The sequence below is a fragment of the Ascaphus truei genome, chromosome 4 (genome assembly GCF_040206685.1).
Source record: "Ascaphus truei isolate aAscTru1 chromosome 4, aAscTru1.hap1, whole genome shotgun sequence".
Taxonomy (NCBI): domain Eukaryota; kingdom Metazoa; phylum Chordata; class Amphibia; order Anura; family Ascaphidae; genus Ascaphus; species Ascaphus truei.
This window is the reverse complement of record NC_134486.1, coordinates 341,520,073-341,534,800: the sequence shown is the minus strand read 5'-3', so window position 1 is coordinate 341,534,800 and position 14,728 is coordinate 341,520,073. Positions and strand designations below refer to the sequence as shown.

At 43.7% G+C, this 14,728-nt stretch overlaps 1 protein-coding gene across 1 annotated transcript in view; it reads left to right on the top strand.

Moving 5' to 3' along the window:
- TINAG (tubulointerstitial nephritis antigen) overlaps positions 1-14,728 on the top strand; it is a 236,142-nt gene that overhangs the window by 52,577 nt on the left and 168,837 nt on the right. Inside the window, exons 5-6 of the mRNA XM_075598162.1 lie at positions 10,024-10,147; positions 13,919-14,063. Coding sequence (XP_075454277.1) covers positions 10,024-10,147; positions 13,919-14,063 — 269 coding nt within the window. The remainder of the gene's footprint in view (positions 1-10,023; positions 10,148-13,918; positions 14,064-14,728) is intronic.

Below are 14,728 nucleotides of genomic sequence, written 5' to 3'. Positions count from 1 at the left end.
TCCTGCAGTATCTCGAGAAGCAGGGAGCCCTGGAGCTGAAATTAACTGGGTTCAGCTCCGGAGACAAGAACGTGCAATTCAATTTAAAAGGCCTGTGAAGAATATGAATTATAAATTATATTTCAATATTGAGTCGAATACATTCTCAGGGGGCTATGCACTAAGGAGTGATAACTGCTTTTAAGAGCGCAACGTGGCTTTTTAGGCCAATACAGGATGCTGCGCAATTCACTAAGCAGCGATAACTGCGCTTTATTGGCCTTAAAAGGCATTTTCTCAGCCCTGTGAAAAAAACACAGCAAACGTGCCGGTTTTTGCCAGTCAGCGGGATTCACTAAGCAGTGATAAGTCAATCATGCTTTAAAAGCACGCCAGAATAAAGCGCCAGCTAAAGGCTGGCACAAAAGAAGTGAACACAGTCAAAAAAAAATCTTTGTTTACCTTTTTTCCGGCACACCATTAATACAACAGGCCGGCGGCTGTCCCCGCGGGAGTCCGTGAGCCCTCGGGTGATCCCCGCGGGAGTCCGTGGGCCCTCGGGTGATCCCTGCGGGAGTCCGGGGGTCCCCGCTGTCCTGCGGTACCAATTGTTTGCCCCCCCAAAAATAAACAATACTTTAAAATATATACACCCCCTTTCCCCCCTCGCCCCCTAAGATGTACAGTACAGTAATGGGCAAAATTATGGGCATATTTCTGCCTTACTTGCCTTATACAAGAGTCTCCTCTATTAGCAGTATATATGGGCAACTCATCAGTACATTTTTATATTCATTTTTGTGAACAGCAGTAGCTGCCACCACTGTGTATTACTAGGCTGATCCTGATTCTCAAGTACTCCTTGCCTCAATGCTTATATACCACTAACCTCCCTTACGCAAAGGGCAAACAGAGGACACCCTCTGTATTTTATGGTCCACTACAAGGTTATTTGAGGTCAAAGCATTCATGTCAGTCCTACTAATATGTCTATCTACGCTTAGGGGTCTGCAACTTTAGGGACCTTATACAGTGACACTGGCCCTAAGTACCTACTTGAACAGTTCCTTTTCAGTGATTTTGATGATATGTGAAATCTTGATTATACACCTATCTTGAGCACTGCTGCAGATCCCCTATAGGTTACCTGATGTCAAGCCAGCAACAGCAACAGTATTGATTCACCTATACCTTTGCCCACAGTTATACAGAGAGCACCTACTGTAGCCTACTCTGATCACACCCTTCCCTGCCGGCTGTTTTGGGGTGTATCTATATAATATAAATGTAACACCACAATCACCCACCGGCAATTGTATATCCTATCACCCTATTTTATTAGATCACTTGCTCTAGTGATTTACAGTGTATTTTATCTGGTATATGATTTCCCTGTACGTATCCACTTCCATACAGATCCTCTACAAGGACTGTGATCTAGTATGCTAGTAGCATTTTCTATTGGCACACTTATATTTCAGGATCCTGAGCCTGTACGGCTATCAGCATTTGGATCCAGCACGTACCTTCAGCTTGTCATTTTAACACCCTTTATTTTATTTGGTTGCTATTAATAAAAAGGATTACATTTTAATTACTACAGAAATCACCGGAGGGTGAGCTTGAGTGCTGCAGTTGGGTTCTTTTTCTCTCAGTTTATATTCATCATTACCCAATAGCACCGCTCACTATCACCATTATTGTGACAAGTAGCAGGGGCTCCCCTATCGTTTCAAAATTATTATTATCCAGATATGGACAATAGTTCATTTGCCCATTTAAAATACACCATTAAGCAGCATAAATAAAAGTAATTCAATCTGATACTCACCCCTGCCAGACTGCCACGATGAAGGCCGTCCTCATCCTCATCAACTTCCATGTCCTCCGTTGCTACAAACAATACAGAACAATAAAAATATATAATTTAATGTCCCCTAACCCCTTAATCACTTTAAAGGTTAGAAAACGCTATAGTAATTAAGGGGTTAACCTACCCGGGTTAACCGGCCCTCCCTCTCTACCCACCTGGTAGGCCTAAACACAATTATCCATGGGGATAATACCCCTGTCACGGTAGCTTATGACAAGATATAATGAACACCAAATCTCTGGGTTGAACTGAACGAGGCTTAGATATAATAAAATATAATTTATTCCTTAAAAATGTGAACACAGCAATATAGTACAATTAACAGACAAGAAGGTAACACTTACTTAGGGTTGGGTGATGGAGAAGTATCCACTAGCAATTCTCCAGCAGTCCAGTGACATTCAAGATGGTATCAGAAGCACAACTAAAAACTGTAGGGGTGACACAGTTTATATACCTGTGCAACCCTATTCTTAACATTGAACACAGCCTATTGGTGAACAATTATCTGTATCCACTCTTTAATGTGGAGACACAGACTAACAGACTAACCCATGCCCTCAGGTAACAATTAGACTGGCAGAGTTTGTTGATTGATTAATACTTAATCCCTAGACATTGAGTAACAATCAAGGCAGTTACTTTTTGATCACCGTGCTTAGGCTACTCAGCCGTCTGCCCTTCATGACTTATTAGCCTAGCAAATGGCGTCTGCATTTTTTTAGAACAGATCCAAAATAAAATACATATACACTTTAATATCTACACATATTAATAAGTTCCATTGTGGTGGGCTCAGTGGGTCGACCTTTGCCAGTTTTTAATGCCTACAGTGACTCCACATATTGGCCAAATATGAACTCTGCGACCTCCAGAATTGGAAATACAGAAATGCACTTTAAAACATTAATATACATGCTTATAATGAAACATGGGAACAGGGGAACATACATTTTCAAGGTATAATAAGGTGCAAACCTCATCCCTGGACCGCAGTCCAGTTAACCCCTTGTCTCTCTGGTGAGGTCAGGGGATGGCCATATGGGGTGCAACCCCTTTAATACCGGGCCACCCCCTTTCTCCCTCTACACCTCCCCTTCTTAATGGGTGACCTGTGGCCCACTGGCCCTAACGGGGAGTGGGGCACTGTTGGCACCCTTAATGAACTCAGTCTCAGAGGGATAGTCCTGACGTGAAAGTCCATCAGCATTGCTGTTTTCACTACCATTTTTGTGCTGAATAGTTAACTCAAACTCTTGCAAGGCCAAGCTCCACCTTAGCAACTTGGCATTCTCCCCTGGTGCCCTCTGCAGCCAACTCAGGGGGTTGGGGCCCAAGCAAGCGCAGTTTTTGCAGTGCCTGGAAAGCAGTTTCACAGGCAGGAGTCCAGGTGATAAGCACAGGCAGTTGCTTCTTAGTCAAATCAGTCAGGGGTTTGGCCACGGCGCTGTACTGTGGGACAAACTTCCTATAGTACCCTGCGGTGCCCAAAAATGCCATGACCTGTTTCTTGGTTTTTGGAACAGGCCATTGAACTATGGCTTCTACCTTGGCTGGCTCTGGTTTGAGGTGCCCTCCACCCACCCTGTGCCCTAAGTAAAGGACCTCTGCCATCCCTACCATACACTTAGTGGGTTTCAAGGTAAGCCCAGCCTCCCTGATCCTATCTAGCACCGCAGCTAATGTCCTAAATGGGAGTCCCAGGAATTACTAAAGACAGCAATGTCATCTAAGTAAGCCCTGGCATAGCTCTGCATCCCTTCCAGTAAACTATTGACCAGGCGTTGGAAGGTAGCCGGGGCATTCTTCATCCCAAATGGCATCACTAAAAACTCATAGAGGCCACTTGGAGTGATGAATGCTGACTTCTCCCTAGCCTCCAGGGTCAGGGGGATTTGCCAATAGCCTTTGCTCAAATCCATAGTGGTCAGATACTTTGCCCCCGCGAGTTCATCTAGTAACTCATCCATGCGGGGCATGGGATAGGCATCTGACACAGTCCCAGCGTTGAGCAAGCGGTAGTCCACACAAAACCGGGTGGTCTTGTCCTTCTTAGGAACTAGGACTACCGGACTTGCCCAAGGACTCTGGGATGGAGTAATAACCCCTAGGGTCAGCATCTCCTCTATCTCCCTCTCCATACTGGTCTTGACCTCTGCTGACACTCTATAAGCGTGCTTATGCAGAGGACGCAGGTCCCCTGTGAGCACTGGGTGTTTTGTGAGATGTGTGGTCCCTGGCATGTCAGTGAAGAGGGCCCCATACTTAGCTAGCATGTTCCTGGCTTCTCACTTCTGCCTAGCACTCAACTGTGCCCCTATCTCAACCTGCTCCACAGTGTTTCCCTGCCTGCTAGATATCATAAGGGGTCCTACAAGATCCATCGCTACTTTTTGGAAGGGTTCCCCTATTATCGATAGGGGTTTCAGGGGTGCCTTCACACGGTCGCCCGCCTTACCCACTCGCTGGCAGGCATCACAAGAGCGGAAGAAATTGCCCACATCTCGAGATGCCCCTGGCCAGTAGTAACGCTCTAATAACCGGGCTCGCGTTCTGTTGACCCCCTGATGTCCCGCTAACGTAATAGAGTGAGCTACCCGTAACAGTTGCTGTCGGTACCCGGGCACTACTAGCTGTCGCTTACCGGTCAATCCCTCCTCTATCCCTGGGTTCCCTTCTTCTCTATACAGGAGTCCCTTATACCATAGGCAGCGCTCAGTGCCCTCCCCTGCCTGAGATTCGGACGCCCGAAGTCTCACGCCGGCCAGGGTAGGGTCTGCCTTCACTGCCTCCCTAAACTGGGCTCCTAATTCTGGCCACCCCCCAGTCATGTTATTGTTAGGGGAATGGGGAAGGGTGAGAGGGAACAGTAAGTCAGTCTGTGGTTGCAACTGATCCTGGCTTACCGCCCCGGGCTCCTCTGCGCCCTCCGCTAACGTTGGTCCCAAAGGCTGGGAGACTGGCGCCGCCGCCATTGCCGCTGTCTGGCCGCTGTAACTGCCGCCACTGCAGCGGGCTTGGGCACTCGGTCATAGGTGCAGGTCATCGGTCCCAGATCATTGCCAAGAAGAACATCGGCATCCAAACCGGGTAAAACCCCCACCTCCCGCACACCCTGGCCCTCCCCCCAATCCAAAAAGATTCTGGCCACTTGCAGGAAACGTGGCTCTCTGTCGCCACAGTGATCTGTATCCCAGGGCCTGGGATCAATTCCTCTGGCCGGACCATATCAAGTCGGACCAGGATCACTGCAGCTCCTGAATCCAGCAAGCCGACTGCTTGCCGGTCACCGACTGTGACCGGGGTGAGATGTCTGCTCCGGCCGTCCGTCTGCTGCAGGTCCGTGCCGAGATGTCCTCTGCTCCTGGCTGTGGGCACCGATGAAACCGGGACAGGTGCTGCATGGGACGTCTCGCTGGGCGTTGGTTCCATGACCGGTCCGATGTCTTTGGTGGAAGCTACCCGCACGCGGGCTACTGGCTTCGCAGCTGGGGTGCGTTGCCCATGATGGGGTCCGCTGGAACGCAGGGATTCCGGGCAATCTGGTCTGATGTGACCAGGGCGGTTGCAGTTGTAGCACTGGCACTCGTGCCGGAGCTCCCCCGCCTTCGGTGGACTGCTGCCCGCAGGCGGCCTCTGAGTCCATTGGGGGGTATTGGCAGACTTTCTGGCCGGTGCCGCCGCCACCGCCGCCTTGGCTACTGTTTTGGCGGTCATCAGGGCTCGGCTGGCCACATAGTCATCTGCAAGCCTCGCCGCCTCCTGGTAAGTCTTGGGCTTCTTGTCGTACACCCAAGCCCTCACTGCCAGCGGGCACTGCTGCATGAGCTGCTCCTGAAAGATGAGGTCCAGCAGGCGTTGGTAAGTCCGTGCCTCATAGCCCTCCACCCAGCGTATCCTGTACAAAGCCATGCGGGTCACGTAGGTAACATAGGACTCCTGGGGCTGCCTCTCTTCCTGCAGGAATTTACCCCGGTAGGCTTCAGGGGTAAAACGGTACTGAAACAATAACAGTTCTTTCAGGTGTTCGTAGTCATCAGCATACTCATCTGGAAGCACCATCATTGTCTGCTTAGCCAATCCGGACAGTAAGGGGTCCAAACGTGCAAGCCTATGCTGGGGAAGCACTTTGTACAGCCGGCACTGCGTTTCAAAGTTCTTTAAGAAACTGTCAATCTGGTCAGTGCCTTCCACGAACTTGGTGAGACTGTGCTGGTCCAGTTTGAGTTCATCTGTGTTGGGTTGGACAGGGGGGCAATAAGCGGGTCTGTTCACTGCCATAGTGATAAACTGCAGCCGCTCCTCCAGTGTCCCTCTGTCTCCCCATGCAGTAATTAGTGCCAACATTTCAGCTGTGAATGGACTGGTAGCCGCAGCAACCAGTACCCCTCCTGTTGCACTGCTCCCGGGAGGTGCACTCGTTCCCTCCCCGAGATTCCGGCGCCCCGGCACTGGGTTCCTTCCCTGATCTCTGGGTGGCTGTAAAAGGGCAAGCTGAGCCATATCCTGAGGCTCTGCAAGCCGGGCTTCATAGTCACCGATTGCGTCAACCATGTCTGTGACCTCCTGGTTCTCATAGGGCAGTCCATATTCACGGCACTTATCCTTCAGCTGAGCTCGGGTCCACATGTTGGATGAGCCTTCAGCCTCGCTCATGGTTCAGTCGCAGCAGTGAGGTGGTGTTACAACTTGTGTTAACTGTTGCACTACTGTGTGTTCAATATCTTTAGTCCCAGGAACTTGCAATTTTATCAAGTTCCTACTATGTTACAGTATCCTGCAGTATACTGTAACACAGGTCCAGTTCAATCCCACCACTTGCCACCAGTTAATTATAGAGCTTGTCACGGTAGCTTATGACAAGATATAATGAACACCAAATCTCTGTGTTGAACTGAACGAGGCTTAGATATAATAAAATATAATTTATTCCTTAAAAAAGGTGAACACAGCAATATAGTACAATTAACAGACAAGAAAGTAACACTTAGTTAGGGTTGGGGGATGGAGAAGTATCCACTAGCAATTCTCCAGCAGTCCAGTGACATTCAAGATGGAATCAGAAGCACAACTCCAGCAATCCAGTGACATTCAAGATGGTATCAGAAGCACAACTAAAAACTAAAAAACCGACTGTGACCGGGGTGAGATGTCTGCTCCGGCCGTCCGTCTGCTGCAGGTCCGTGCTGAGATGTCCTCTGCTCCTGGCTGTGGGCACCGATGAAACCGGGACAGGTGCTGCATGGGACGTCTCGCTGGGCGTTGGTTCCATGACCGGTCCGATGTCTTTGGTGGAAGCTTTGACACAGTTTATATACCTGTGCAACCCTATTCTTAACATTGAACACAGCCTATTGGTGAACAATTACCTGTATCCACTCTCTAATGTGGAGACACAGACTAACAGACTAACCCATGCCCTCAGGTAACAATTAGACTGGCAGAGTTTGTTGATTGATTAATACTTAATCCCTAGACATTGGGTAACAATCAAGGCAGTTACTTTTTGATCACCGTGCTTAGGCTACTCAGCCGTCTGCCCTTCATGACTTATTAGCCTAGCAAATGGCGTCTGCATTTTTTTAGAACAGATCCAAAATAAAATACATATACACTTTAATATCTACACATATTAATAAGTTCCATTGTGGTGGGCTCAGTGGGTCGACCTTTGCCAGTTTTTAATGCCTACAGTGACTCCACATATTGGCCAAATATGAACTCTGCGACCTCCAGAATTGGAAATACAGAAATGCACTTTAAAACATTAATATACATTCTTATAATGAAACATGGGAACAGGGGAACATACATTTTCAAGGTATAATAAGGTGCAAACCTCATCCCTGGATTGCAGTCCAGTTAACCCCTTGTCTCTCTGGTGAGGTCAGGGGATGGCCATATGGGGTGCAACCCCTGTAATACCGAGCCACCCCCTTCTCCCTCTACAACCCCCTTCAACCACCCCCGCTACCCGCAATAAAAAAATACACAACAGCCCCACTACCCACCTCTTAGGTCCCCAATAAACCATTACAATATTTAATAAACACCAGTACACAACCCACCCACCCTGTGACCCCACATAAAACCAATATTTATTTTTTTTACATAAAGGCTTAATACCACAGGCCGATGGGAGTCCCTGGTGTTCCCCACGGGTGTCCTCAGGTCCCACAGTGCACCCCAGGGGGTGCCGACAGGTGTCTGGGGACCCTCAGGTGGTCCCCGCTAGGTTCCGTGGGCCCCCATGTGGTCCCGTGGGTGTCTGGGGGTCCCGAGTACCCACAGGTGTCTTGGGGCCCTCGGGTGGAGCCAATGGGTGTCTTGGGGGCCCTCAGGTGGTCCCCATGGGTCGCCATTTCCCCCACAGCCATGGGGCCCCCAGTTCTTCCCCCAGTTCTTCCCCCACAGCTATGGGGCCCCCGTGGGTCTTCAGGTGGTCCCAGGGGCATCCGGGTGTCCTCGGGTGGTCCCCATGGGTGTCCGGGAGTCCTCGGGTGGTACCTGTGGGTCCCCGATGGCCTGCAGTGCCATTCCTGTATTTAAAAAAAATTAACTTTTCCTACATTTCAATAAATACAGCAACCCCCACCACCAAAACTCATACAGCACAGAAATGGGCAAAATAATTATTATCCAGATATGGATAATAGATCATTTGCCCATTATTAAAAACAACATTAGCCATGAAGCATAAATAAAGTAAATAAAAAAACAGTTCTACTTACCCCTGGCAATCTGAAGGGCGTCCTCATCAGCATACTGCAGGTCCATGTCTTCCGTTGCCAGAAATCATACATAGCAAAATACAATCTAATGTCCCCATGCCCTTTAATCACTGTAGCGGTTAATAACCACTATAGTAATTAAGGGGTTAACCCACCCTCTGCCACTACCCACCCAGGAGGCCAAACCACCCTCCCCAGGCAACTACCCCAACCCTTCACCCATTCATTGGTACAGTGAATATAATATGGGCATGATTTATCAATATACCAAGAAATGGTGAAGGATTACATAGCCAAATCAAACACAGCACATAGCAAAATCAAACACAGGACATAGCAAAATAAAATACGCACATAGCCAATTAAATAGATAACAAATGCCAATAAAACAATTGAATGGCACAGTGGGTACATGATGCCCATATAATCTGTGCATCATTTAACAATATGCCAGTCAATGGTCAATCTAAAATAAACAATCACAAACAAGATCCAATGCCATACAAACAATCAGAAAATAAAAACAAATAAAGAAGTAAACAGAACTAAATTACCACCAGTCAATTAATCAAATCCAAAATAAAGACCACAATTCACAATTAAAACACCAAAACAAAACAATTATGAAATAAATGAAAGCTCAAAGTAAACAACTTCCGACAAAATCTAACTACCAAAAAGAAGCCACTATTAAAAAGCAAGCCCCCCCTGAAATAAACTATTTAAAACACTACTAAAAATTACATCTTACTAAATAAAAATTAAATTGGTCAAACATTTCTAGACGAAGAAAATACATTTAAAATACATAAAAACAAGCATTTGCAAAAACAACCATTGCTGGTCCCCTGTATGTATGTATATCCATAAAGACATACATAAATACAGTGGCAATGAATGGGCATCCAAAAAAATTTCAATCACAATAAAAATAAAAAACCTGTAAAAGAAAAATAACACATTCAAATTTTGACTTACCTTTAGATGTCTTCACCCTCAGACACCTTCCCGGGGACACCGGTAATAGCAGGGGCGGAAAAGAAGCTTGCGCGATCAGGCAGATTTTTGCTTGGCCGGAACAAAATGCGCTGAACTTATTAGTGAATCCCACGTTTGGCTTCACTTTTTATCGGACGAGCAACATTTTTCCAATCGGCCGCAAAAACGCGCTGCTTAGTGCATAGCCCCCTTAGTGTGTCATAAAGAATGAGTTAAAAGATAGGGATGTTATATGTAACAGTTGTACAATGTTATATGTAACATTGAGGGTGCTCCAGGAGTCCATAAGAATACAATAATATACTGAGGCTGATTGCAAAATTGTAATGCAAAAATACAATATTATGACCTTGAAATATAAGCACTATTAATGGAAATAAATGTTGTTTTTATGTCACATAATTTTTTTTTTCAATAAGGTGTTGATTGTTTTGCCTTTAGAACCGCGTGTCTTCGGATGAAGAATTTCCATTATTTTTCATTGCATCATATAAGTGGCCTGAATATGTCCATGGTCCTTTAGATCAGAAGAATTGTGCAGCATCGTGGGCATTTTCCACTGCAAGTAAGTAATATACACATTTATTCTACTTACAAATAAAACACATATTTATCGTGCATAAACATTATGTGATAGAATGGGCATATTGAAATTGAAAAGCAGTTATAGAAAAGAATGAATGAATATATGAAATGATGGAAACATTTAAAAGCATCTAGCAAGAAAAAAAAATGTGAAAAGCATACACAAGGAATGGTCTTGATGAAAGAATATATTTCATAAGTGAAGGTACAGTATACAAACACCAACATTTGCCCAAATTTGCTTTGCCTATGGTTCTTTTAAACTTTAAAAACCGAAATGTGAATTTTCAAGAAAAAAATTGTTGAATCTCAACAGAGAATAATGTACCCTTAAATAATGTATAACATTAATGTACCCTTAAATATGAGAGAAGAACGAGAAAGATACCTGGGAAATATCCTAATTGAAATCATTCCAACATACTTTTGCATATTCAAATGATGTTATTTATCAGATATCTTAGGTATGTTCAAAGGTAGTGTATCTGTCCATGTGTTGTATAGACTAGCGCTGTGCAACTTTTTCAGCTGCGGCCCCCTTCCTGGGAGCCGCAGCGTTCATGCGCCTCTCCCACGAAGGCACGGCTTCAAATAACGTTGCGGGTCACGTGACCCCACCGCGTCATTTGACGCTGCGTCGCCAAAGACCCGGCTGCCAATAGGTGAGTGAGGTTATACAGGCCTCACGCCTCCCCCGGCATTAAATTAAAAGCCTGGGGGAAGAGTGCAAGGCCTCTGTAACAGCCCGCGCCCCCCCCCTGCAAATTCTCCCGTGCCCCCAGTTTGCGCACCGCTCGTATAGACAATTTTATTGCAGAGGTATATAAGTAAATACGACTCTCTCTTTTAAAGAGTTTACTTTTCTGCTCATTGTAAATATTGGCGAAGTATGCACAGTTTGAAAGTTTGGGCGGAAAGTTCACACATTTCTATTTTAAAAAGTTTCACATAGGGGTGACAACAAGCCTTGCTGTAACTTCTCCGATCATAGCAGGAGCTGTAAAATATATAGCAAGTAGAAACACACTAATTCAATAATCTTATGAAGTAGACAAGAGAAAATGTATAAATAAGAAAAACACAATTTATTCATACCTCATAAAATTTTTATTAGACTACAGTGTGCATAGTCAAACATTCTCACCTTGTTTCATCATTGCTTTCCTGTCAGAAACCCACACACTCACTTGTGTGTACCAGTAACTTATACCTCAGTTTTTTTTTTAAAGTTGATATAGTTTAATAATGGGATGCACTGTAACTAATCTCCAGAGATCTAAAGTTACAAACATTTGCAGTTTAAAATTAAAATGTATTAGTGGATTAAAACCACACCAGAAATGATCACCTATATTACTGTAAGAAAGGAAATTCACATACAGGCCATTTCCTTAAAAAGAAAAAAATGTATTGAATTAAAAAATAAGTTTGAGAGATACAATTGAGAAATAATAAAGAATGAGTTATATCTTTTTTTTGGCTAATCCCACTGAGAGGTCCTGAAATCTCGTACACCTTTTAACCATTAGTTACTGTATCTAATAAATGCATCACTACCTTATTTTCATTCTGTCTACTCTGTAGGATAGCATGGTACCATTCTCTACTAGCTCCTTCACTGTACCTAGGACGTTTGTTGATGTTCTAAATGTTGCAAATGTATGGTCCTTTCAACATCATAAAAAGCAAAAATAACTTGATTTTTGTTGTTGTTAATAATACCAATATTTTATGAACATAAAATCTCTCCCGTCCCCCTGTGGAGGTTAAAACAGAACTAAATGTTTAGCCAGAGGGGGAGTGTGAACCTTCCCAATGTAAGTGCCCCCCTGATCACCCCCACACTGGTTCCTGCCTGCGCTTGCCATCTGCAGGGAGGTGATCCTCTCTGTAGCTGGCTGCTGTGCTCCTGTAGCAGGGTATTCATGCTGTTATACTAGAGTCTCCTCTGTGTCAGAGTGGTAAGGTCATCACTTAGACACAGAGGAGACTTCAGGACAGCATCATGCAGCCACGTGCTACTTGACACAGCAGGGGGTGGCAGAAGTGGATCTCCCCACCACTGGATCCAACAGATGAGCAGGTAAAGAGTGATGCGGTGGATTGATCAGTGGGGAGCAGTTATGTTGGGGAGGGTCTCCATATACACAAATGTAAATATGTATATTTGTGTGTATACCAGTTATATGACACCGATATTGTACACTGACGTGGAGGAGGATCTTCTTCCATTTTTACTGGGCTGACCACTTTATCGAATCAGTCAGTCTGATATGCTCTTAAAATATGAGCAAATGCCCATAAAGTACCACATACGTTATAAGGGCACTCTGTAGGTAGCAACCAAAATGTTTCATTTGATCAGCATATACAAATATTCCTAATAACCTTTGTGGGAGATTCATTAAATGTCGATAATGCAAAAAATTTGTATTAGAACAAAAAGAGAACAGCACAAAAAACCTCATAGTGTAGTATATTAAAAAGTGTTTATAGTGTTAAACAGGTAAATATTGCACGTACTTCAAGGAAAATATATATCAGCATGCCATGTATAGGGACATGTTACCACTACAGCTGACTGCAACCGTGGATCAAGTTGTATCAGCCCAGCAGCCGGATCAGATCTCTCCTTGTACTCTCAGGTGGCAGTCCTTGTACACCCTCCACTCGAGTTGGTCAAGACCCCTCACTGTATGGTGAGGATACAGCCGCCGCTGTCACAAAGAGAAAGGCTCCCTTGCCGGTTCCCGGCATCAGCTCACTGCACCCGCACTGGTGACGTCATCAGATGGCACCGATGGAGTTTCTCACGTCGCGTCTTTTGCAGGTAGAAGATGAAGACAGCCAAAGAATGTCCCGTACAGAGTCAGTGTTTGGCAATACAAATAAACCTTAGTAGGTGGTGATAGGAACGCGCCCTCTTCTTTCCCCTCAATTTTATGTGCGCAAATCACTTCTTTTTCACTCCAAAAATTTGGTATTAACAGATTTTACGTCAATTTTATTTATCGTACTTATTACTAAAGGCATAATGCGTCTTAATGCAGCGTCAAGATTGTTTTTATTGCAGCAATATGTGGATATGTGAATTATGTCAGTGATTTTTTTAAATGGCAGCATAAAACAAATGCGCATGCAAATGTATGAAAAAAGAGAATTAAATTGTAATTATAGTAATTATTAACACACTATTCACTTACCTTTGATACCTGGCGATATCGGCCTATGGACAAAAATTAAGATGGTTGTTGTTATGCCTATCTTGCATATGTATATATTGGCAACTATAGACATGCTGTAGGCAAGATAAGACTAGTCATACTAAATGAGATAAAAATACACAATATTAACAAAGTTTAAATTATTAATATATTAACTCCTAAGAAACCCAAATAGCCAGATTGCCATGGTCAAGTCCTAATCTTTGCACATAATATAAATGTAGGGTTTTTTGTATTTTATTTGTGTTTATGTTGTATGTTAACCTCGTTGGTTCTTGAAGGTATTCCTTTGAAATGTATTGGTAGGCTGAGACATCAAAGGGGGGGTAAATAATTTTCTGTCAGGGTTTTATAAGAAACCTTATTACATAACTCTCAGGTAGAAATCAGTAATATATATCATTTGTTTTATAAGAAATAACAGTTCTTTAAAATGGAAAGTAAATGAAACAAATGTAAAATATTTGGAAGGAGAATAAGTTGGTTAAATCTGTTTCCTACTAAATAAGTATTTTCCCATGATGCAGGTGTTGCGGCAGATAGAATAGCAATTCATTCCGATGGCCGTTTTACATCAAACCTGTCCCCACAAAATTTGATCTCGTGTAACGTTCAAAATGGATGCAATGGAGGAAGCATAGACAGTGCTTGGTGGTTCCTGCGAAAACGTGGGTAATTACACTAACTTTAATCATTTTTTTTTTTTTTTCCTTATGGCCTTTATACAAACATCAGTTGATGTATTCAATTGTCAAATAGTATTTAAAATATGTATTATTAGGTATTTATGCAAGGTAAATGTTATATTCTGCACAGGATTTATTATGTTAACTCTGGAAACTGGCAACATGTCTAATAATGTCAACTTTTAAATCACTTCTGGAAGTAGAGATGTGCGACCTATCATGCAGGCTTGCAAAAAATTTCAGTTTTCCAGGAAGAAAAAAAAAAATCAACGATTGCTAAAAAAAATATAGAATATAATAATATTTTTTTTTTTTTTCAAAAGACAGGTCACCTGTTTTACCAAAAGTAGCAGACATTAAGAAAATGGTAACATTCCAATATTGTAGAAATAATTAAAAAAGACAACTGGAGAAATGTTGCCCTCTTTAAAAGAAACAGGGGTATTTTAGCAAAATTTTTCAAATTATGCAAATTTTGCAAAAACAAATTCAAGCTGAACTCTTCCCTTTTCACATCCCTGGTATTAAGATTTAAAACTAGTGTAGTAATCACAAAAGAGATCTGTCTCTTTGTAGTCATAACACTCTGTTTATTAAGTAGACTAAAATATTTTACTTTTAAACAATATTAACCTCCATGGTAGATTGTAA